This window comes from Pelobates fuscus, chromosome 3 (assembly GCF_036172605.1).
Source record: "Pelobates fuscus isolate aPelFus1 chromosome 3, aPelFus1.pri, whole genome shotgun sequence".
In the NCBI taxonomy this organism is placed as follows: Eukaryota; Metazoa; Chordata; class Amphibia; order Anura; family Pelobatidae; genus Pelobates; species Pelobates fuscus.
In genome coordinates this window covers 333,465,621-333,492,141 of record NC_086319.1, presented here as the reverse complement: position 1 = coordinate 333,492,141, position 26,521 = coordinate 333,465,621, and the positions used below count along the sequence as shown (strand labels likewise).

Below are 26,521 nucleotides of genomic sequence, written 5' to 3'. Positions count from 1 at the left end.
AGGCTTCCTCGGCACTGGTGACCTCTCCTCCTCCATCGATGTCCGCTTCAGAGTGGAGCAGAATGCGCAGGCGCAGCCTCTGGCCGCGCCTGCGCATTCAAACCCGCCCATTGAGTAATGCTTTCCTATGGGGATCTTTTTTGACACTGGACTCCGTGAGAACGTCAGGAGACAGCCACTAGAGGCTGGATTAACCCTGCAGTGTAAACATAGCAGTTTCTCTGAAACTGCTATGTTTTCAGCTGCAGGGTTAAAACTAGGGGGACCTGGCACCCAGACCACTTAATAGAGCTGAAGTGGTCTTGGTGCCTATAGTGGTCCTTTAACAGTGGCCTCACAGACCCAATGTCGATCCTCGAGACCTTCAAATATCATTGGCAAAAAAGAAGAAACTGGACTGTCCAGTGACCACAATAGTAGTTAAAAACTAACTTTTAATTAATTCAAGATTAAGAGGAGCTAGAAAGATAACTAGCTCTAAACAAATAAATGTATATAGAACACTACATTAACCAAATCAGAGAGAAAATCTGGAGACAAAAAGGGTACAAAGAGAATAAATACAAATAAATAAATAACGAGTTTAGCTGGGATAATACTATTTTTGTATTTACTTTTATTTATTTGTATTTATTCTCTTTGTACCCTTTTTGTCTCCAGATTTTCTCTCTGATTTGGTTAATGTAGTGTTCTATATACATTTATTTGTTTAGAGCTAGTTATCTTTCTAGCTCCTCTTAATCTTGAATTAATTAAAAGTTAGTTTTTAACTACTATTGTGGTCACTGGACAGTCCAGTTTCTTCTTTTTTGCCATTTATTTCTAAGGGTTAACCCCTATCATTTCTGTCCAGCAGTCTTACTAATTGCTTCATTAAATTTCACTTTTTTTGTCTTCAAATATCATTAGCTTAAACACTTCTTTAATTCCTTCTCACACCAGAAGAACCTACATAGGCCGCCAAAGATACTGGAGGAGATATGCTCTCATGCTGAACTGGTATACCGTGGCATCTCTACCCTTTACCAATTGCTTCTGACAGGATATCAGCCTGCGCCATTTATATTTAAGTCTTATTGAGAGGAAGCATAGAATGTGACGGCAGATAAGAACCATTCGGCCCATCTAGCCTGCCCAATTTTCGAAATACATTTAATTAGTACCTGGCCTTATCTTAAGTCTAGGATGGCCTTATGCCTATCGCACGCATGCTTAAACTCCCTCACTGTGTTAACCTCTACCACTTCAGCTGGAAGGCAATTCCATGCATCCACTACACTCTCTGTAAAGTAACACTTCCTGAAATTATTTTTAAACCTTTGCCCCTCTAATTTAAGACTATGTCCTCTTGTTGTGGTAGTTATTTTTTTAAATATAGTCTCATCCTTTACTGTGTTGTCTCATCTTTCCTGCTCAGTTTTATCCTGCAATCCATGATTCAGTTTAGTAGCCCTTCTCTGAACTCTCTCTAAAGTATCAATATCCTTCTGGACATACGGTCTCCAGTACTGCGTACAATACTCCAAGTGAGGTCTCACCAGTGTTCTGTACAATGGCATGAGCACTCTTTCTACTGCTAATACATCTCCCTATACAACCAAGCATTCTGCTAACATTTCCTGCTGCTCCATTACATTGTCTGCCTACCTTTGTGTCATCTTAAATGATTACCCCTAAATCCCTTTCCTCAGATGTTGAGGTTAGGACTCTATCAAATATTCTGTACTCTGCCCTTGGGTTTTTACGTCCAAGATGCATTATCTTGCACTTATCCACATTAAATGTCAGTCGCCACAACTGCCATTTTTCTAGTTTACCTAAATCATTAGCCATTTGGCTTATCCCTCCTGAAACATCAACCCTGTTACATATCTTAGTATCATCAGCAAAAATACATACCTTACCATCAAGACCTTCTGCAATATCAATAATAAAAATATGAAATATCTATATTGTTAGAGATCTAGTATTATTGTGTAGTTTTACAGTTTAATTTAAACATATTTTTTTATTCATGAAGCCTTACCTTCCCTGCTGTTGCAAAATATTCACCATCTGGGGACCATTTCATCAAATGTACAGAAACAGCAGTGCTGTTGAAATAAAAAAAATGTATTGCTCATATCTTTGGCTAGCTATTTTTCAGAATATGAAAATGTAATTAATAAAGTGTTAGTGTATTTGTTTCAGTTGTATATCAAAATGTACACTGTATTGCTTTTGAATACAATTAGAGGAAAGCAGAAATATTTAACCAACATATAATTCAGTTTTTATGTATGAAATTTACACATTTAAAGAAATCGTGAAATTACTTTATTTTGTAAACCATTGCCAACTAACATCCACCTCAATTTCTGACCTACAGGGTGGAGTCCCCATTTTTTTGAATTATGAAAATATTTTAAAAAGTCCAGGACAAAAATCCAGCTCTGATAAATAATTCCAAACATTCTTTAAAAGGACATCCCAATCTACAAAAACAGTTCAGCTACAGTGAACTGAAGAGACAAAGCACTAAACATAATATTTTTGAAGCAGAGTGGCCTTTTTAAATTATTTAGCCATTTACATGAACTTGCATTTTGAAATACTAAATAAGATTGTTTCATATGATTTAACATGTGCAGATCATGTGCATTTGTACACTAATGATGCTATCTAGATAAAAGCTATATTATTAGCCAAAACATTTGTGTTTTTGACTTGTAGCACTTAAAACACAAAGGGGCAAGGAAATTTGAGAACATGTTGGATAGTGTCATTTTTTATGCCAAGTATTCCCTTTTTATAATTGTAAAGCTCAGTGGAACGTGTTTATGCTATATAAATGCCAATAATAAATCAATAGCACCATGTTTGATTATGTGTTAAGAATTGGCCTGAAATCCCAGAGGACAGATAAAGACAGAACTGCTATTGTGCATTGCAAACAAATCTAAACGGCTTTAACTCATCTACACATTATGTCAAACAGGAAATGGTAAGGAGTTGTTGTGTCAGAGCACACTCACATTGCCTAAAACACGTGTCTTTTTGTTCTCAACTTACTTGCATTGCCAGATACAGTTCCAGTCATTCAAGGAAGGCTGAACATTATCCTGCATGACATGGCTGTCAATTTCATCTTCATCCTCTTCTAGAATATCGCTGGAAGGTGGAGCCCACAACTGCAAGTAATCAGTGGCTGTCAACAGCCTGTTACCTGTAAAGGATGCTATATGAATTACAAATTGCAGACAATCCTTTACAAAGGTGTTTACTACTATTCTATGTCTGATACCGTCTCTGGAACCAGTTTTTATGTGGAGGAAAAAAATTATTAGCAGTAGTTTTGAAACACTAACATTCTTTTTCTTCAGGGGAGGCTGGTAAGCAAAAAAAATGGGAATGCATTAGTGTCTCCTTAATTCTGTTATAGGTTTCAGTTCTGCACCCCACCATCCTGTCTAGAATACGGAACACTGATATAGAGTTATTTCCTATATAATATTTAAAGTTATTGAGCATTCACTTTACAGATAGCTTTTGTATAGAATTATAACTTATTCTATCAACAAAGCATATTTTATAGCTTAGATAATCAGACTTATTTACAATATCAGTATTTTGAGACAGATTTTGACAATGTTTAGATTGTACGATAACTTATTGTACACAGTATATGTGACTTTACTGACAAAATGTTAGGGATATTATTCTCATATCTTTTCATTAATATATTCAGTTTACAAATCTGACACATTGTTTACTACTGTACTACACAGCATTGACGTTGGCTCCTGGCGCTTCAAGAGGAGCAGCACAAGAAATATTGTGGCGGCCACAGTGGGACAGTTTTACCCCAATGAAAACATTTTTATAATTAAATGCATACATGTTTTCATCGGAGATATATTTCATGTAAATTTAATTTTACATGAAGCAGTATGAAAAGTTGATTTTTATAATGGTATTCTATAGAGTACCAGCATAATGCTCTGAAGCATAAAGAAGATCATAATATTTAAGAGATAGATTATAAATATACAGAGAGAGGCAGACAGACCCTAGAACAAAACAAACCGCTCTAGAGCACAATATCTTTTGTTGGTTTATAATATGTGTTTGTGCATTAGACACACACAATACATACATATTTGTAATATGCAAGTATATATGCAAGCCTGATCAAGTGCTAAATGAATTACTGATCAAGAGTCATGTTGTTTTCGAGCGGGGACTGAAACGTTAGTCTCTTATTTTAACTTATACTTAATAAAATATTGGAATTTTTAAAAGCCGGCGAGCAGCTGTTTTTATATATACTGCTCCTTTAAAAGATATATATCTATAAGTAAAATATATAGGAGGAAGTTTTTTTTTATTTCATCATTTAGATTATATACCCATTTCTAATCTCAAAATCTGAAAAAAATGAAATAACTTTGTTAATCCAGATCACAAGGAGAACAAGTGGTCAGAATATGAAATCAAGGTAACATTTGTTCATTAAAACTGTGGTACAATAACGCACATTACTGAAGTATAAACAGGGAAATAATGTATTTACCTTGGGGATCCCATGCCAGGTTGTATGTCACAGAATTAAGGAAAAATTGTCCTGTTCTCACCCACTGAATTGTCAGTTGCTAAAAGAAAAAATAATTTCATTAAACAATGCTTCTCAAGTAAGAAAAACAAGAGGTCAAGCAAAATGACTTGCAAATCCAGAAAGATGAATACATAAGAAGCTAGCAATGGAAGGCATGGAAAAGTATTTTTTTTTTTTAATTAAAGTTGTGCATTTTCAAGACACTACTAAAGGTATTATAAATGCTCTGTAAGTATTTGACAAGAAATGAGTAAAATGAGCACTGCAAGCACCATAACCACTACAGCACACTGTAGTAATTATGGTGCTAGGAGCATCCATTCGCCCTCCTGAGCTAAGTCATGCAATGCAAGAACCGACGCCTCTCCATAGGAAGTAGGGAGGGGCACCCAGTGATCCTAGGGTGAGAAGTTAAACCATTCTAAATCAATTTGACTCTGTACAATCTGGGGGTAGTGAAATATACCAGGGCACTACTTGCACCATAAACACTACAGTGAGCTGCAGTGGTTATGGTGCTTGGAATGGTCTGTTAATTTTTTTTTCCCCACGTATAGCTAGTGAAAAATAGATCACAGATGTGATCTACTGATGTGATCTAATGTGCTTTACTGACAGGGAACAGATTAATTGCTGCTTTGAAGATTAAGGACTAAGGAGTTAATCTTGGTCTGCCTGTCTATTTCTAGCGATGAAGAGTTGGATGTGTGCTCTGTGACGGGAAAGGTGTTAATAGATGTGATTTCTCACAGGGAATAGCAGGAAATGTGAATTACATTTTAACACACTGCTGCTGATCCATGCTATTCAGTTGGTAAATAGAGACTACTGGATATTTTCTGACATTCAGGGGCAGACATTAGGGCTTGGATTTTTTCACTAAACAACGAACTGCAGTGAACTGAACACCAACGGCAATAATAATGCCAAGACAGTCAAAGCTGTAGATACAGGAGAGTTGGAGAATTTTTCTAACTTGTCTATTTTAGGTCACATTTTGCCATTTACCGGTAGTTTTTAATTTACTACATGTTGGCATACAGTGAATAATCTAAATCAGCATTTTATAGGCTGCCTCTTCTACATACGTATATTTAATAGCCGAGAAACTGTGCCAAGTAAAAACCAGGTCGACAAGCACCTACACGGCCTAGGTCTAACCATCTGTAGTGCACATCAATCTACTGCGAAGACTTGCTCGCAAGAACCGGACAGCTCAAAATAAACCAGTAATACAATCAATACAATACAATAGCACTAGACTTCTTTTCTGAACTGTGTTTAAATGTCAAACAAAATGCAAAATGGGAACAGATAGAGAGGTAAACTATTGGTTAGCAGACAAGGTACAAAAAAAAGTATGTTAATAAGTGTAAATCTAAACAAACCATGCAAGCAACATATCCTGAACAGCTTCACTTATCACAAAAATATATAAAAATCTGTCTATTATTTGAACTGCAAATTATATTTAGAATCCTTAATATGTTGTAGTGCGCGTGCATTCCCTGATTATTTACATCATCATTGCAGCACTACACCTCACACTTACGTTTGGTCAAACGGAACTTTTGCCAGTGACATATTGTAGGGATCTCCCAACGTGCAAAAGGCCAACACTTGGATTATCAGTCACTCATTAGGATTGCCTTTTAAGTACATTTTTGTTACTTCTATAGAGATTGAAGCACATTATAAGACAAGTTTCAGGTTAAGTATTTTTTGAGGAGGTCGGATTTATAGGCGTGTTTATATACCAGCTTAGATAGTAAACTGGTTTGGGCAGGATCTTACTCACCTACAGTTCCTGTACATCATACATGTTTTATTAGAAATAAATGTTTATCTTGTTTCCTATTGTACAGTGCTGCAGCATAGGCAGGTGCTATATACATAATTGTAATTCTAAGGATCTTCTGTTTTGCATAACAAACATTTTTTTTTAAATGTATTACCAGCTTAATCTTGGGGGATTTCAGATCCCACCTACAACATGCAAATGTTAATCGGCTATCCTTGATGTGTAACTTTATTGATAATGCAAGTCAGTCAAGAGTCAAGTTACCTACAGGTAGTTGTGTGTTCTGAACACTGGTAGCTTTATTGCACTGCACCTTATCTGGCTTTTTTTTTTTTTTTTTTTTTTTAGAAAAAAGGGGCATTAGGTTAAAGGAACACTATAGGGTCAGGAACAAACACATTTTCTGAGCCTATAGTATTAAAAACAATATTTAGCCCCCTGCCCCTACTAAATATGGTGAAATCACCTTATTTCCAGCACCTGCATTTGACTATGTACCTGATACACCCTCATTGGCTGACATCAGGATTGATGACCTCAGCCAATCACAAAGCTTTCCCATAGGAAAGCATTAGATTGGCTGAGATTGCCAAGGAGGCGGGCCAGGACGGGGCCAAATGTCTAGCTGGCCAATCAGCATCTCCTCAGAGATGCATGAACCAATGCATATCTATGATGAGAGTTCAGTGTGTCAGAGTATTTGAAAAAGAATGTAACTACCTAAAATAATAAGAACCTGACATACTTGCCATGAGTGATGTTGACAACTAGAAGGATTTCCCTATAGCTATTCAACTTAAAATTAAAATTAAAACCAATTTGTGCATAGCAAGGATGTGACACTCCTTAATAAATAATTAATTAATTAATATGTAAGACTTTCATCAATTCATTTTTTTATGCAAGTGAAGACCGGATACTTACACTGTTTCTCTTTTGAGCATTTATAGTACTGAGTGGTTCAAAAATGCAGACTGTATTTCCATATGATGCCGCAATCTAGAGAAAATAAAATAGACAACATGTTTACTATTTAAAGAACAGTGCATGGAATGAATCAGTCTAATCACCACAGTATCTGTAAACTGCAAAATATTAGTTCTATCAGCAGAAACTGATCTAAGCAGATTTATGCAAATGTGGTACTTGACCTAGAATTAGCACTGGTTTGATCGATATCTTTTGTTTTTACAGGGCTCAACATTTCGAGTCCTACACTACTAGGCAGTTAGAAAGTTACTTGCCACAACAAGTTTAGAGGGTCCGTAGAAGACTCAATTTCAAATCGCCAGGGCTGAGCTTACACTCTCCAATGGCCAGGCGGAAATGTTATGCCCTGGCTTTTATTTTATAAACCAACACCAAACTTGGTATGTACTGTTAAATATCAGCTGGACCCACATCTCTGGAACAAGCTGCACACAAGCTTACAACATGACCAACCTAAACACAGATAGCATGTGGGGCAATTCCCCAAGTATGGCCTTTTTAATGTTTGGTTAATTGTGTGCCCTCCTTAAACACTGAAGGATCACAATACACAAACCACACGTGGGAACGACTCGCTTGAAAAAAAAAAAAAAAAAAAAAAGATTCAACTCTACTAATGTGTAATTTATATTTTGTCATCAAGGAGAGCGTTACTATTTAGAAATCACTATGAAACAGCAATGAGCAAATAAGTACATAAAAAAACACTACAAAAATGTTTTTTGAAAACTAGAAGGGTGAGGTATGATTAACGGTGACCACAGATTTACGCCAAACACAGTGAAGTCAATGGAGTACCAGAGCTTGAGGAGGCCTAACTGAAAACTGTAATAAGTAAGGAAGGAATTATGGAGAATGGGAGAATGATACACAGATAGTCATATAATTTACACTTTCATTCAGGTAGCTTTTTAGGAGGAGTCTGATTGGTGGTGTAGTTGCAATTGAGTGGAGGTGTGTGCTTGATTACCACAGATCGCATTGATGGCTGAGGCCACAAACAGAAATAACAGTCAACCATATGTTAATGGAAGGAAGCAGTGCTAGCTGGGTATAGCATAACCACTAAATGATGTATGGTTTAGTAGGAACAGGAATACATGACTATACCAGGTGAGTAGCTGTAAAAGTAAAGGCTGTACTTCCCAAATGCCCTGCTATTTCAGGGAAGGAGATCTGAGAGGCAATAGAACACTAGTTTATGGTGTATGGAATACCTTCTGGTATGTTTCAGCATTTGTCCAAGACTATGAAAACTGCAAAGTGCTGGAAAGAATAACGTTTAGATCTTACCCGGCCTTGTTGTTGGGAGCACTCCACACAGCTAACCTGGATGTTTCCATGTTTAGCGCCAGGAATTATCTGGACACACTCAAAATCATTATCTAGAATGACAATGTCACATCCTGATCCATAAGCCTATAGAAAATAAAAAATAAATAAGGGTTAAACACCACACAGTCAAAAATGACTAAAAACAAAGGTGTATATTTATTAACATTATTTACCAATATTATTTAAGGAGACAAACATCAAGCACACACACCCACCATCTATATGTGTTTGTAAAACATGACTTTTTGGCAATGACGAATTCTGTTTGGTAGAGAAATGGCTTATATTTACATTGGTTCAAGAGGATCAGTCAGTGTTCAATGAAAAGTATAAAAAAGCTAGAAACCTTTCCAAATATTCCTCTCCTTTCTCTGTTTAGTCCATCCCATATACAAACATATGCATACACATATCCTTTTCTTAACACCTCTCAATATTCCTCCTTTTTCTATATTATGCAATTCTTCACTTTTTTTTTTTTTTTAAACATTGTATTTATACAGGTTTCTCTTCAACAGATTTATGTCATCACCATTTAAAGGGACACTATAGTCACCTGAACAACTTTAGCTTAATGAAGCAGCTTTGGTGTATAGAACATGCCCCTGCAGCCTCACTGCTCAATCCTCTGCCATTTATGAGTTAAATCCCTTTGTTTATGAACCATAGTCACACCTCCCTGCATGTGACTTGCACAGCCTTCCATAAACACTTCCTGTAAAGAGAGCCCTATTTAGACTTTCTTTATTGCAAGTTCTGTTTAATTACGATGTTCTTATCCCCTGCTATGTTAATAGCTTGCTAGACCCTGCAAGAGCCTCCTGTATGTGATTAAAGTCCAATTTAGAGATTGAGATACAATTATTTAAGGTAAATTATATCTGTTTGAAAGTGAAACCAATTTTATTTTCATGCAGGCTCTGTCAATCATAGCCAGGGGAGGTGTGGCTAGGGCTGCATAAACAGAAACAAAGTGATTTAACTCCTAAATGACAGTGAATTGAGCAGTGAAATTGCAGGGGAATGATCTATACACTAAAACTGCTTTTTTTAGCTAAAGTAATTTAGGTGACTATAGTGTTCCTTTAAGTGTATTTAAACATACACAAACCCAGGGCTTGTCAAATCCCAGGTGTGCATCCAATAGCGGAGGCGGCGAGGGAGCTGCCATATCCCTTCTCAGCTCCCTCGATGCCGGGAGCCGGAATGTGATGTCACTCTGTGTGTTACTAAACACCACCCCACTGGTCCCCAGGGAAAGCATCCACTCCAGCTCTCCCAAAGGTTGGGAGGCTGGGTGGACACAAGTAAATAAAACAAATAACTTGTGAGTGTTGCAGTACCAGTATGTGACAAACCAGTGTCTGGCTGTCTGTGTCTCTGTCAGTGAGTGTGCATCTGTCTGTGTGAGTCTCTGTCAGTGAGTGTGTCTGTCCATCAATCTTGACAATTTTACATAATCCAATGCTTCCCCAATTACAGCAAAACACCATGCTGCGCCAATTAACTTCTTCTCATAGAGATGCATTGAACTAATGCATACGGATGGGGAGCTTTAACGTAGGTGCTTCATACTGCAGCACTGACCCAGGAACACCTCTAGTTGCCGTCTGAATGACTCACTAGAGGTGCTACTAGACAGGAATGTAAAAAACGTCTTTCAATTTGAAAAGGCAGTGTTTAAATTGAAAAGCTGCAGGAACAGGATATAGGCACCAGAACAACTGTGTGGTTCTGGTGACTATAGTGTCTTTTTAATAATTGTATTTTTGACGTTGAAAAACCTGGGTCCTAACTTTTTTAGCTGGCTTTAGATTCTGTGGCGAAACCAACTTCGCCACTGTGAACTGGAGAAGCCTGGTTGCTAGCCTCCTGCCCTGCGACTATGGCCCCTGGACATATTGTACTGTAAAAACTATATTTGGGCATGTAATAGTTTATATTACTGCTACTGGGCCTTTAAGGGCCATCCGTGGACCTATTGGGACTTTTGGGATACTGTACCTTTAAGACTGTGGAGCATATTACAGTAATACTGCCTTTAGTCCTTTAATATCATGTATGCATTTATGTGTTCAGTTAACCTGGGTTATATGTATGCAGCATTCACTGATTGTTCGGTAGAATCATTCCATTCAGTATATTGAGTGAAACTACCGAACAACCAGACCACCCAAGAATAAGTGTGCCTCCAATTACCGTTTGCAACAATGTTGCAAACGGGTGATTGGCAATCAGTGTAATGTATTCTTTGTCCTCTGGGTGGCCGCCATTCGGGAGCCGAACACGTGGCGGCGGCCATCTTAAACTACCGAACAGCGGGGTTTTGCCGTCGAGTGTCTGGAACTGAAAACGGACACTCGACTAGGCAAGCACCGCTAAGACCTCCAGACTTCCAGGATTTCGTGGGGAAACTACCGAACGGCCCGCCACGAACTAGGGGATTCATGCGAATTCCCCTTAGGCTCCATAACCCAGGCAATTCGTCTGTTTCGTTCCCTTTTCTGTGACCGACCGCAGGGCCAAAATGCATGGAACTGTTATCGGATACTTTACCCATGCGGTCGGTCAATACTTTAAAGTCCCATAACTCCCGAACCGTTTATCCGAATGGGCTGATTTTAACATATGTTGTTCCTCCAGACTAGGGCTATCTGGAGATATTTAGGGTATTTAGGGTACATCCAAAACTTGGGTAAAACTATGTCCCTGTTAATTGTGTTAACAGATATGTTGGAGGGAGGAGATGTGTGGGTTGTACCTTAAACTGGATTGGTGTACTGTAAACCCCTCCCTTGCATGGGAGAATCTCATATAAGCCTGTGTGTGAATAAATCAGGGTTGTTGCTGTTTAACCCTGAAGCTGGAGTGTTGTCTCTTTCTTGGAGGGAAAGGGGACTGTATGCCGACTGCCAGGAGTGTAAGCTGTTCGTATTGCTTTTCCTGTTCGGCTGCTTCCAGGGTTCGTGTGTCTGCTGTTCGAGAGTTGGTGAATCCGGGTGTTTCCAGTTCGGGAGATTGGTGCTTACAGTAGCTGCTGGTATATCTAAAGGGGATTATCGCCTAAACTGGGTTTTATCCTCTTGTAAGTGAAACGGTCTGTTACAGATTCCAAGCCAATTTGTCAAGCCCTGCACAAACCATTTTACAAACATTCCTTCTCGTGTGTCTAGCATAAACTGCACAAAATATTCCAATTTGGTAGAAACAACTATCCTCACTGAGGGTTTGGAGAAAAGACAAAAGGGGGGTGATACAGCCTACAACCTTATGTGCGACACCTCATTATACAGATGTCTCTTAAGAGCATATGCTGTGCAGAGAGTGGGAGGAAAAAAAACAGAAGGTGCTGTATTTTTATTTAAAAACTAAAACTCACTGTTAAATCTGAATGTTGCATTTGCATATAAAATGGAAAGAAAATATAATTCCTGTTTTTAATTCTACACAAACAGAATAAATCACACGTAGTGCTCTAATTTGACATACATATACAATTACAGCTAAACTGAAAGGATCTCAAGGGGAGTGAAAAATCTCATTAGTTTGTGCAAAAAAAGCAGCATGACAGAAATTGTCATTTATCTTCAATAAATGACCAAAATGGGATTAAAGTGAATTAAACAATTTAATCCAGCCAAAAACTGTAAAGCCCTCTTGTGTACCAAGCGGTGTCTACAATATTGCTATGCTTCCTTTCTGCAACACTGAGCATATTTCAGCACTCTGGAGAGCAAGATGACATGGCTTCAGCGGTTCAGAGACAACTGCTTGAGGGGCAAGAACGAACACTTGGGAGCACAGGACTGCATGTGATACACAGGCCATTCAATGCAGCAGAGATGGGGGGGTGGGGAGGGAGGACATTTTACAGGAAATTTAGAATGGGCACAACATGAATACATAAGAGAAGACTACTCTGGTAATGGACAATAACAACAGATGTCTCAACAAAATCTACATTCAAGAGTATAGATGTTTTTACTATGTAACCGCAGGGAAATAAAAATAATGTATGTTTTAGGCCAAGCATTCTGTTAAGTAACAAACAAATACATTTATTCTGCACTTCCAAACCATCAGGGCAAATTACATAACAAGTTAGCTATAATGATCGGTTTTATTGCTTTCCCCATTCTATGTAACCATCTTACCCACATGATATCATCACACACAGAGCTAGTTACTGAACAAAGAATAAACAGTGAATTCCAGGTGAAGTAGCAGTAATGAAAGCATAGCTAAAGGAGATAATTAGTCCAGTTTGGCATTTTTTTGCCTTGAATTTAAAATTCACTCTAGTAAATAACCTTGCACGAATACAAAAGCTTTACTCTACGAGTCATCATACACCCCCAGGTCTAAACACTTTAAATATCTTTAGTGTAAAAAAAAAAAAAAAAAAAAGAAAAAAAAAATGAATACCTCTGCAATGTTTTACTTCACAATAACATTAATAATTAAATAATAAAACTGGAACATAAGTTTGAACATCATTCCATTGTTCCTTCCATAAAAATCAATATATATATATGGTAATATCATTAAAACTTATATAAATTTGAAAAATCAAGGAGTAATGGAAAAAGCTATTTATTATAGCGATTGCAATATTACGAAATACAATAAGATCTGGGGTGTTTGGTTTGCATATTATAAGAGCTGAAATTCTTTATGTGTATTATATTTAAACCTGGCATTGGTAAATATTACTACTCTCTATACCTTCACAGAAGCTGTTCCCGTACAAGAACTTCTAATAGAGCAACTTTTTAATATAAATTATTTTCTCTAAGCTTGAACTTGACAAGTTCTTCCTGCCCTCCTCACAGGTGTCTCATTACCTTTGAGGTATCCAATGTTAGTGTCTTTCATATTAAAGTAAATTTGTATGTACATTTTTACAATTCTTTCACTTGTGTTTTTTTTTTCTGTCATTATTATATGCTTCTAATTGTAATCATTTTTTTCTTAACAATCGTCATTTATGTGCCTAATATTACTATTTGAATTTCATTATCTATCTTGTGAACAAAATATGCACTTTATCATTGTGAATTTCACTGGAAAGTATATAAACTTTACACATGTCTATGTATATGTTTAAAATCAAATACAAATTGAAATAAAAAACAAACCAACGCCAGGCCCATAAAAAGGCCATGACAAAAGACGCATCAAAAGCTCTGCAATGGACAAAACAAATGTACTACGAAAAGTCAAACAAGGCAGACACACTCCTAGCCCGCAAGCTCTGCAAACGCATACAAGCCAAACAGATCACCTCCATAAACACACCCTCGGGCCAACCAACAGACATTCCTAGCAAAATCGCTGAGATCTTCCAGAGGTACTTCACAGTCCTCTACGATCATTCCCCACAATGACACCCCCCTCCATAACCGAATACAAACCTTCCTAAACAAAGTCCACCTACCCCCACTCACTGAGGAGGCTAAATCACACCTTTCGGCAGACATCGACGAAGAGGAAGTGAAAGGAGTAATAGGTGCCATAAAACCATTTTTTAAAAGGGAAGTAAATGGTTTCATTCACCTAAAGACGAGAATTAGAGAGAAAATCTATAATATCCAGAGAAAATATGCCAATCATAGTGTTACGGTTGCCTCCAGGCTGGCTGGAAGTTGGACCGTAGAAAAGGATGCTCCTAGCGCTCACCAAAGGACCATCAGCACCGTAGACACCATAACTACTGCGTAGCCACCATAAGTACTGCAGACTCCACGAACCGCCGCTGCTGGGCTAGGATCTCGCCGTCTGCTATCCACCCTGGACCTACGACAAGGCTCCAGGTTCCAGTAGGTGAACCTCTTCCTTCTGTAGAGCGAAGCAGGATCAGGAACAAGAGCTCTTACAAGAGCTCAGTAGCTAAGGGAGTATGAAGAGCATAGCAATCCCTGTAGTGATTATAGCGGTCCCCTACAAACATGAGTAAAGGCTGCAAGCTAGAGGGTCAAGTCATTCTGTTTATTGGCACCAAAATAACCTTCTTTTATGCAGGATCCCCTTAGAGAGGACCACCCACAGGGTGTTACAAAACAACCAATCATACACGTACATTACCGAAAACACTCCCAGCAATTACACACAAAATCCTCCCCTCTGCCTGTGATATAATTTTGTTACACAAGGGGTTAACATAATTATCACAGACAGTAAAAATACAGTTTTTACACATACCCTGTAACTTTAAAACCACACATCCAATCTCCTTAAATTACATCCTTAAATTACATATTTGAACTCAGCATACTTTGAACATAAACACTCTCAAAAATCATATAAATCCCTCCAGTGGATAAAAAGATAGACGGAAGTCCTTTATGACCGAGCGCAAGCACATTTTCCTGCCCAAAACAATTCCATGGAATGCACGAATGGGCCCGTTTGTGAAAATAGCACTTTGTAACATGGTGTTCGAATTGTCGAACGTACTTAGATTTTAGATTTTAACCGAAGCGTCGAAGTGAAGGAGACGGTAAGGGTCAGCGGTGTTCGTGTATTTGCGTAGCCGATTTTAGTTCCATGGATTTCTTAGCATACACCGCTGACCACGTTCGACTAAATTAAAATGGCCGCCGGCATGTGTTCCTTTGTCGAATGGCGGCCACTTCGACGACTTCAGCTGCATCCGAAATGCCATATAAAAAGTACCAGTCCTTCCCCACAGTATTTAAAGGGCCAGAATGAGTGACATACACTCTGGTATGGCTGAATACTGTTTTTAACCCCTTAAGGACCAAACTTCTGGAATAAAAGGGAATCATGACATGTCACACATGTCATGTGTCCTTAAGGGGTTAAAGGGCCCAATCTCCCAGGGCCATAGTCATGCAGGAGGAGGCTGACAAATAGGCTTCTCCACAATCCAGGGAAGCAGGGAAATTTATCATTTAAAGGGCCAGTTACAAATAGCAGTTTGTAACACATAGCGTATCCAAACATTTTTTGGAAACCCACAAAGGGGACCCAAAAGATATAGAGTTTATAGGAATTGACACAATTAAAGTTCATTGGAGAGGAGGAGATAGGGATCAAATGTTGGGTAGGACAGAAATGAAGTGGATGTTCCAGCTGGACACCCTGGCACCACAGGGATTAAACGTAGATTTTGAAGGTTAATAAATTTATTTAACAATGTTATTTCTTTTTAACATCTTGATTGATTACCCATTTTTTTCTCTTGTTTAAGGTTTTTTACGTTTGTTTTAATGTTTTTATTTTCTTTAGAACAGTATTTATTGTTTATTTACATCTACAGGGCCTTTTTAATTTTATATTGATATTTACTCTCCTTTACAATGTTTATTGTTGATTTACATTTACAAGGTTTGTCCTAACTTTCAAATTGACATTACTCCCCTTTGTAATGTTTAATATTAGATCATCTCTCCTCAGTACTAGTTCTGTATATGTAAGTTGAATAGTTTTTTTGATGTAGTCACATGTGTGTTTTTTTTACATGAAAATGAATGCCATTTTATTATTATTCTATTTATACTATAAGATGATGATTTTAAACGATTGTATAGTAACATGTATTAATAATCTGAACTGTCTATATATATTTTAAAAGTTTGTTTTTTAAAGTGCAATTTGCCAGTAGTTGTTAATGAGTAATTCAGGAAGGCGTCAGACGTTTCCAGTGATATACGTCTTGACACCGATCCTGGAAATGTATGACCGAAACCTGATGTAAATAAAGAAGCCGGTGCATGATGATGCAGCATGTGACCCGGCGTCTAACCCGGAAGTGGAAAAGTTGCGGTCATGGAAGAAAGAGCGCCAATGGACAGTATAAAGAATGCATGCCATGGATATCACCTCGGACGAAGGCAATCGCCGAAACGCGTCAGGTGTTTGGATTCCAATTTTATGGGACTTTCGGTTATGTTTCTTGTTTTTCATTTGTTTCCTGTTTTGGATCAATAAATATTTTTGTAACCTCCTACTGCGTTTTGGAGGTACATGATACAAGAATACCAAGAGGTGCCCAGCTGGAATCCTATATCTGTTCAAGGCATGCAGTTTGAGACAGCTTTTTAAGTGGCTCGCCATATGTGAGTGAGACCAACACATACGGTATGTTTTAATTTTTTAACAAAAGGCCAGGCCCGGAAGGGTACTCTGGCATATATTATAAAACATTCATAGACACCCTTCTACCCTACTTAAAAACCTATATAACACCCTCCTGAAAGCTGACCCTATATCAGAGGAAATGCTGGTGGCGAACATATGCCTCCTATCCAAACCAGGTAAACCCCACACAGACCCGGCCACTATAGACCCATCTCTCTACTGAACGTAGATATCAAAATCTTCACTAAACTCCTCTCTAACCAACTACTCCACTTCATAACCACACTCATACACCCAGACCAGGTAGGATTCGTCCCTGCACGATAGGCTGGAGACAACACCAGACGGACACTGGACCTAATATGGGTAGCCAACCACCGCACCATTCCCACCCTCCTACTATCCCTTGACGCCGAAAAGGCATTAGACCGATTACTATGGCCCTTTCGATTTGCCACCGTGGAGAAATTCCAATTCCCGACCCCCTTCACAGCAGCCCTCAAAACCATATACTCTACCCCAAAGGCGAGTCTACTAATACCAAACACACACACCCCGCCCTTTCCCCACACGCAATGGAACGTGACAAGGAGGCCCGCTGTCCCCCATCCTCTTCGCCCTCTCCCTTGAACCGTTACTACACCTCATACGCACCACACCCACGATCACTGGTCTCAGGGTACGCTCCCAACACTACAAAGTAGGTGCATTCGCCGACAACCTCCTCCTGACACTCACCGAACCCCTTTCTTCCCTCCCACCACTCCTCCACTTAGTGGAAGAACACTCAGACGGCTCAGGATACAAACTAAACCTTGATAATACAGAAGCACTCACCCTGAATATAACACAGGAAACCAGCGCAATGATAAGCAATACCTACGCTTTCCACTACAACTCATCCCACATCCCATATCTGGGAACAATACTACCAGTAAAGCTACACCGCACGTACGCACTAAATTACACCCCAATGATAAAAAAAGCAGCACACGATCTTGACAGATGGCAGGAGCTTTCCCGGTTATGGCTAGGGCGCATAGCATCGATAAAAATGAGCCTCCTACCACGCTGCCTTTACCTCTTCCAAACCCTCCCCATCCCAATCCCCACATCAGACTTCAAATACCTCCAAAAATAGACAGATTCATCTGGGCCAAAAAACGACCCAGCATCAAGAGAACAACAATGTACATCCCCAACAGAACTGGGGGACTGGGAATGCCCCACTTTCAAAACTACTATTACGCTACACAACTCACACAAATCCAACATTGGCATGCCCCACAGGGGACCAAAAGATGGGTGGACTTAGAACACGATCTGTTCGGGTTTGACTTCCCGTCCCTCTACATCTGGGTACCAAGAAAATCCCGCCCACTACCGCCCCCACTCCCACCGACGGTCACCACCTCGATTGACGTGTGGGACAAAACTACCACAAAATTCCCCATCATCAACAAACCGACCCAGATGACGCCCATATTACGCAACAGGACATTCCCCCAGGCATGCCACCCAAAGACTTTGCTCACTATGAATAAAATGACCTATACAGACTCTACCACTTCTACACGGGAGGCGAAATAAGCCAGTACACGACCTCCCCAGCCCACAGACAGCATAAAACACCCACAACTTCTTCCAATACTTGCAACTGCGCAGTTTCCTAGAACAAGCAGAAAGCAAAAAAGCAGCTACCACCAAACTTTCACACTTCGAGAGAGCCTGCACACACTACGCAAAGGTCAGATCACAGAAATCTACACACTCCTAATCACAAACCAGCCCCCTGGGGCACTAGCATACGTGTCGGCTTGGCAGATGAACCCACAGATTGGCAGGAAATATGGGAGGCAACAGCCTCCATATCCATTTGCGTCATTCACAAAGAATAAGCTTACACAACATTGCTCAGATGGTACTTAACTCCAGTACGTATATACCGCATGGGCAGATCTGACTCAGACCTCTGCTAGAAACAGTCCCCCTAGACCCATGGACGTGGCTCCTCTCCAGACCACGATAGCACCTCTCCAGAGCCCAAAACAAAATGACACACAGGATCGCCCTGGCAACAAGACGGGCAGTGGCTGTGCTATGGGGGACACCAAACGTCCCCCACAATACAAACAATCATACACAAAACCAGGGAGGCAGTAGACATGGATAGGATCTCAGCCAAACTACATGAAACCTCCAAACATTTCCACAAAATCTGGGACACATGGCTGAATGAACCCCACCTACAATGAGGGCCACACCAGACAACCACACCAACAACACCGCTTTACCCCTAACCCTATAGATGTGGGAAGCCCAAACACGGAGAGGGTAACATCCTGAACCTCCACAGAACGACACCACCCCAAACATGCCACATGCCCCCTGGCAAACACACCCAACTACCCTACACCCAAGGGCCGCACTAGCTAATCAAAACTCCCTCCATCCAAACTCTATTCTGACATCTAATACTAACGAACCAACCCCAAACCTGGCCAACATCTGCACCACAGAAACCCAACACTAAGCCCCCACTATGGAATGTCTTTACTTGTAGATAGGTTACCGTTTTTCCCCAGTTGACCTTTACCCTCACCGGAACGCACAGTCCTGCCACCCCTCCACCGCACCTCAGCAGGAGCAAGGACAACCACCGACCGGCAAACAAACATCAGCTGTAGAGTCTAGCGTTCCACACCACGTCACGCCCCACACCCCAAACACTAAAACCAAGACAGAGACAATGAGCCGCAGGGAACCATGACAGAAGCCAAAACCGCAGACCTAAACCCCATTACGATGCACACCAAGCACCACAACTAACATGGAGTCCAGCAACCCAAGAAATAACAATGGCTTATGCGTAAGCCCCATATAGGCAACAACTTGACGAACTACTGTCTAAACCAGGGATAAGCAACCTTCGGCACTCCAGATGTTGTGGACTACATCCCCCATAATGCTCTTACACCCATAATGCTGGCAAAGCATCATGGGAGGTGTAGTCCAAAACATCTGGAGTGCCGACGGTTGCCTATGCCTGGTCTAAACCATAACAGCTGTATATCTGCAACAGAACAAATGAGCTGCACCCCACCCTCTTTTTTCTGTACCCCATTCACATTGATGACTACCAAAAATAAAGAATGTTTAAAAAACAAAACAAAAAAAACCCATATAATTTGCCTTTTAAGATACTGTACATAGGTTAATAGATAACTAGTAAATCCCAAAGACACGTTGTCCGCAATATACATAATTAGCTGTTTTGGTGGTTTAACATATAGAAACAGTAATCTGTAAAAGTGGCTCATCTCCCCGCTGTCTTTATGCATTATTGTTCAAGTACAACATGAAAAAATGTATATGCACAACAAGCTTGTCGACTACATACCTGTCAAACTTATTGACTTAATTTACCTCTCAGGAAGACAATTAATGCTAGAATATCAAATTTTATCTTAAAGGAACACTCCAAACATTTAAAAGCACTTTAGTTTGCTGAAGTGCTTTATATGTTAAGAGTGTGTCTTCTTTTTAATATTATAAAAATGCATTGTCTTAAAGACAATTGAGTACATTTACAAATTATTATTGCCACAAGGAACAGAGTTACTATTAAGTGAACAGCCACTCAGGATGGAATTTTATACAGACAGAAATTCCTTCAGAGTAGATGCTTTAGAATTACAGCTACCCAACAAGAGTTGATTATAAGCGAGATGTGATAAATATTGGCCAAGCATCTCTAGGACTGTAATAGGAGATAGTAGATTCAAACTTAAATCTATCCAGAGTACGCAAGTCTCATAGAACCTCCTTTTAGGAAAGTAATGTGCATGTTGCATATGAACGCACGCACCTATGCCTTTTGCCCTGCCACTTCTTTGTTAAACACTTTTTTTTTTTTTTTTTTTAACTTTTATTGTTTAATTTTGCACTTTACATCGTGTGAAAAGGATATAGGAGTCATACATCTCATAACATGTAATACGTTACAGTGTGCACGAGTGGTACAGAAGTTTCAAACTTTAGGATAGTCCTAGCTTGACAAATTCCTAAAATACATTGTTGTCAGCTTAGAGAACAGTAAACAGTAGTTCAGTGAGGTATTAGAAGCAGTTTGTAACGGTGTGATTACGTATATATTAGGTAATCGTCTGATTGGCTCACAGAAGACCCAAGTGGGTTAAGTATCGTGGAGTGGAGAACCATCAGAATCTTTAATGTACTTGTCCCAGGGTGCCCAGGTATATGTGAACACATCGTAAGTGCCAGAGAAGGAGTGTGAGAGCTCATCCATTTGCCTAAAGGTGTCCACTTTGGTAATCCATTCCCTGATGGATGGGGGCTTGGTTTGCTTCCATTTGAGGGGAATTAGACTATTTGCTGCGGTAAGCAGATGATAGAGTAGGGTACGCATTGATTTTGGTAGAGGGGTGGGGAAGAGCATGAATAGTAAGGCCTCAGGAGATTGTGGGATTGCGTAGCCCGTAATAAGTGTTATTATGGTGGTTATTTTGCACCAGTATGATTGTATTACATTGCAAAACCACCAGATGTGGCCCGGGGTCCCTGCGTCAGTTTTGCATCTCCAGCATAGGTTGGATGCGTTCGGGAAGAACTTGCAAATTCTGGTTGGGGTGAAGTTGTTAAACACATTTTATCATGTCTATGGAATATCCACAAACAGTTGAAGATAACCAACCTGCACATTTGATCAGATGTACTGAAGGCTCTTTTAGTCCCCATGATGGCAATGTTCTTGTAGCATGACTGTAACAGTTGTGCAATCCACATAAAGGAAGGTATACCGTATATACTCGAGTATAAGTCGACCCGAATACACGTACTGGAGTACAAGTCGAGACCCCTAATTTTACCCAAAAAAACTGGGAAAATGTACTCGAGTATAAGACTAGGGTAGGAAATGCAGCAGCTTCTGGTAAATTTATAAATAAAATTATATCCCCCAAAAATTATATTAATTGAATATTTATTTACAGTGTGTGTATATAATGAATGCAGAGTGTGTGTGTGTATATAATGAATGCAGAGTGTGTGTGTGTATATATTGCAGAGTGTGTGTGTGTATGAATGCAGAGTGTGTGTGTGTGTGTATGAATGCAGAGTGTGTGTGTGTATGAATGCAGAGTGTGTGTGGGTGTGTATGAATGCAGAGTGTGTGTGTGTGTGTATGAATGCAGAGTGTGTGTGTGTGTGTATGAATGCAGAGTGTGTGTGTGTGTATGAATGCAGAGTGTGTGTGTGTATGAATGCAGAGTGTGTGTGTGTATGAATGCAGAGTGTGAGTGTGTATGAATGCAGAGTGTGTTTGTATATGTGATGCAGAGTGTGTGGAGACACTAAACTGTCCTCATAGAGATGCATTTATTCAATGCATCTATATGATGAGGTGCTGATTGGCCAGGACTGTGTGTGGCTTGTGCTGGTTCTATCACTGTTCAGCCTCCTTGACATTCTCAGCCTATCATATGCTTTCCTATAGGAGACATTGTGATTGGCTCAGATCAACACTTCTGATGAGGTCAGCCCAGCAAGCAGAGCTAGCAGCAGAATGGAAAACAGGTAAGATTTTGCTATATTTAGGTGAAAGGATGTACCAGGGGGGTTCAATTGTGGTTTTAACACTATAAGGTCAGGAATACAGGATTGTGTTCCTGACCCTATAGTGTTCCGTTAACCCCTTCAGGACACATGACATGTGTGACATGTCATGATTCCCTTTTATTCAAGAAGTTTGGTCCTTAAGGGGTTAAACAATCTTTATTGCAAATTATGTTTAAATTAGAATGTCTCATCTCCGGCTTTGTTAAAAGCATTTTGGACCTTGCAGAAGCTTCCAGTTTGTGATTAAAGTTCAATTTACAGAGCAGGAGATAAAAATAGGAACAAGTTAACTTCTGATTGAAAATGAAACTTTTTTTTTTCACACTGACTGTACAAGTTTTTTTTTAAATGTATGCAGGCCATGCTAGGGGAGTTGTGTGTAGGGCCGCATGCACAGAAACAAAAGTACTCTAATTCCTAAATAGCAGAGAATTGAGCAGTGAGACTGCAGCGGCATGATCTATACACTAAAACGGCTTCATTAAGCTAAAGTTGTTTTCGTGACTATAGTGTCACTTCAAACCCACAAGATGAACAGGTCCACCATTTTTTTTTATTTTATATTTTTGCAGTGCATAAGATAGGTATTTATAAGCCTGAGGTACCCCAACGGCAATCCTCTGGCATCATAACAAGCTTTACAATTGGGGTAGTAGAATGAACGTGCACAATGTTATATTATAGTAAACATACATAAAGATAAGAAACATGCTAAACTTTTGCGTGAACTTATGTAGAGATAAATCAATCAGGATTTTGTTAGCAAGAGTTATTTAGACTATGCTACGCTTTTTATGCTGATTAGAAAATATAATATGCTAGCAGGCTATAATAGAACTTGCTAACAGCGGGTTTAACACCTGGACTGCCTCACTTTATCGTAGAGTGTGTTTAGATAGAGGCAGGCAACTAAAAGAATAACTAAAACATAAAACAAAGTTAACCAAAACTCAAAATGAAAACACAAAATTAACGGCATGGTCAGCCTGGGTGCAGACAGGCAGTATGTAGCATCGTGTCCTGGGGAGACAGGGGTGATGTGCTCGGGACCGTAGGGCAATGTCAGCCAATGCCTCGACTCGGTATAGCGAGAAAGTCTCTGGAGGTTGCTGGGGTTGCCCGGGTGCATACCAGAGGCAATTCTGGGTAGGGATTACACTTTTCATCCCACCTGTCCCAGGCCATGCATCTTTGTACCCCGGACCTGGGGTCTCCCCTCCGAGTCCAAGTCTTTCCTCTTTGGGAGATGACAGAAGCTCTAGGTAGTCGTCTCTTGTGGGGTCTGAGCTTCCGCCTCTTTTGGGGATGCTTTGGGAGGGAATCCCTTTTGGCTCTCTGCCCAGGTGGGCTAGGTGCGTGAGGCTTGGATGCTTGTGTGGATGACCCCCGCCAGTCTGGGGAGGGGGGGGGGGGGGGTGATTTCACAGTGGGAGACTGGAGAGTTCCTCATATATGGAAGAATAAGCTTGGCAAACTCTTTAGGCTCTCGTTTTGGAGCTGGCAACTCAAATCTGAAACCCTGACTCTACAGACTGTTCTGGGAGTGCTTCCCAGCGGTCTCTGATGGCTGCCCAGCCTAAGTTCTGCACTACAGGTGCTGTGGAGAGAAATCTCCCGGCCCGAAACAGGCCGAATACCAACACTGTCAACATGGTGCTCGCATGGACAATATATTCAAAGCATTCTGAAAGAAAATTTGTGGTTTATACCTGCCCTGCGAGATGTCAGAGAGCCTAGAAGCCCGCCTCGCAGCATCTGTAGCAGACCAGCAACTCTGCAAGTGGGAAAAGTAAACCAACAGAGGCGAAGGCCACATAGGAAGGCCTTCCTATGGAATAGCCTGCCTACCGCCATCAGACTCTGCCCTAGTCTTGCATCTTTTAAGAAGTGCCTTAAAACCCATCTCTTTAGGAAAGCTTATGGCCTCCAAGACTAACCCTTACCTCACATACCTGTCTCTTGCCCTCTCCTAAAGGGCAGCCCACCTTATTTGATTGTAAATTCCTGTCCTAATGTGTTTTACACCCCACCTCCTATAGAATGTAAGCTCGTTTGAGCAGGGTCCTCTTCAACCTATTGTTCCCGTAAGTTTATTTGTAATTGTCCTATCTATAGTTAAATCCCCTCTCATAATATTGTAAAGCGCTACGGAATCTGTTGGCGCTATATAAATGGCAATAATAAATAATAAATAAATAAATGAGCACGCGGCAAAGAGTGTAGTGACCAGGCCAACACCTGCAAGCATGAGAGATCCATGGAGAGCTGAAAAACAGAGGAGGCAGCTCCAGAGGCCCCAAAATTCACAGCTGATGTCTGCAGCCAGAATACTGGGAAATTAATGCTCACTGGGACTGTGGTATTCCAATAGCTGGTATAGGCTGACTGACATAACAAGCTTCTTGACATAAGCCACACCACAGCTAGCCGAATATATTGAGACAGGTTTTCATCTTGTGTCCTCTGCTTGACATAAAAAGCTATTACTTCTTATATTCACACATCCCATATCAGCTAGATCAAACGGCCATTGTCATGTTACGTTACAATTGGTACGATATGTTCCACATATACCCAGGGAGTTGCCGAGGGTGGCACTTTCTAAATATGTTTTTACCCACCATATCTACTCCTTTACTAGATATGTATACTGTTATTTCTTTATTTAAAAAAAAAAAAAATGTGCTGATATCTACTTTGGCACATGTATGTTATAGTCTGTTTGACACAGACATAGAACACATAGATGCCGCACGTCTATGGGATTATGTGCTGAGCGTCGAGAAATGCGGCCGCCATCTTGGACCGGTCGCCGCTCTATTGAAGCTATTGAAGAACCCTTAGAAAGTCCATCTCACAAAAGGTAAGTGAAGGACTTGGGGCACTTATTACGCCTGCCCCTTAATACTCCTACCCCTATTCCTTAATACCCCTACCCCTTAATACCCCTACAGTGTTAATACAACTACCCCAGCACACATAGTCCTTAATATCCCTTCCCCAGCACACACAGTGTTAATACACATAGTGTGCTGGGGTAGGGGGATTAACACTGTGTGTGTAGGGGTATTAAGGACTAGGGGTAGGGCTATTGAGGACTAGGGGTAGGGGTATTGAGGGGTAGGACTAGGTGTATTAAGGGGTAGGGGTATTGAGGACTAGAGGTAGGGGTATTCAGGGGTATTGAGGATTAAGTGCCCCAAGTCCTTCACTTGGCTTTTGTGAGATGGACTTTCTAAGGGTTCTTCAATAGCTTCAATAGAGCAGAGACCGGTCCAAGATGGCGGCCGCATTCCTCGCCGCTCAGCACACAATGCGGCGTCTATGTGTTCTATGGTTTGACAGATGTGCCTGCCTATGAGGATGTGGCAATTCAGGTATCGTTGTAATATCGTGCACAAACAAAATAAAGAGTTTAAAAAAAAAATCTTGAAATACTATTTTGAAAAATATAAAGTTGTTGATTCATGAGATAAAAATAAAGCCTTGGCCTAATGCTTTATTAACACATGCAGTGCTTTCTAATACCTCTTTATCACTTCTTTCATAAAGAAATAGTATTTCTAGTGTGCTTACCATCACTCGATTTGGCACACTTAAAATACATTATTAACGCTTTACCCAAAAAGTTCAGGAGAACTGGCAGATTGTATTAGGGCTTGCGATACTATATCATTTGCATTTAAACACAGCTGACTTGAGAAGTAAGCAAGATCACGCACATATGCACCATCTATCAGCACACAAAGTAAACTACACACTAATGTTTTGTTTGTTTACGTTTAAACTCTAATCATCTTATTAATTGAATAGTAAAATAACCTTATGTTCTCAGGATAGGATACAGTACGTAAAGAAACATTTATAATTACATATCAAAGGGATTATTTGTTGACTTCTGCTGTCTAGCTTCAGCACGAATCATCCGGCGGCACATACAGTATATTTACCAATTCAGTAACTCAAAATGGTTTCCTACGCTTCATCCCTGTTTTTCAGGGTATGGAGAAAAGCTCATCTACATTATTTGTATGCAAAATATATTCTGTTTACAGTGCTGT

General features: G+C 40.0%; 1 protein-coding gene across 3 annotated transcripts in view; it reads right to left on the bottom strand.

The window, feature by feature from the left end:
• The window catches only part of DMXL2 (Dmx like 2), a 124,337-nt gene that overhangs the window by 84,979 nt on the left and 12,837 nt on the right, over positions 1 to 26,521 (bottom strand). For all 3 annotated transcript variants that reach the window (XM_063449040.1, XM_063449038.1, XM_063449039.1), the window contains exons 2-6: positions 8,679 to 8,804; positions 7,320 to 7,394; positions 4,553 to 4,631; positions 3,052 to 3,205; positions 2,027 to 2,093 (exon numbers count right to left, since the gene is read on the bottom strand). In XM_063449040.1, coding sequence (XP_063305110.1) covers positions 2,027 to 2,093; positions 3,052 to 3,205; positions 4,553 to 4,631; positions 7,320 to 7,394; positions 8,679 to 8,804 — 501 coding nt within the window. The remainder of the gene's footprint in view (positions 1 to 2,026; positions 2,094 to 3,051; positions 3,206 to 4,552; positions 4,632 to 7,319; positions 7,395 to 8,678; positions 8,805 to 26,521) is intronic.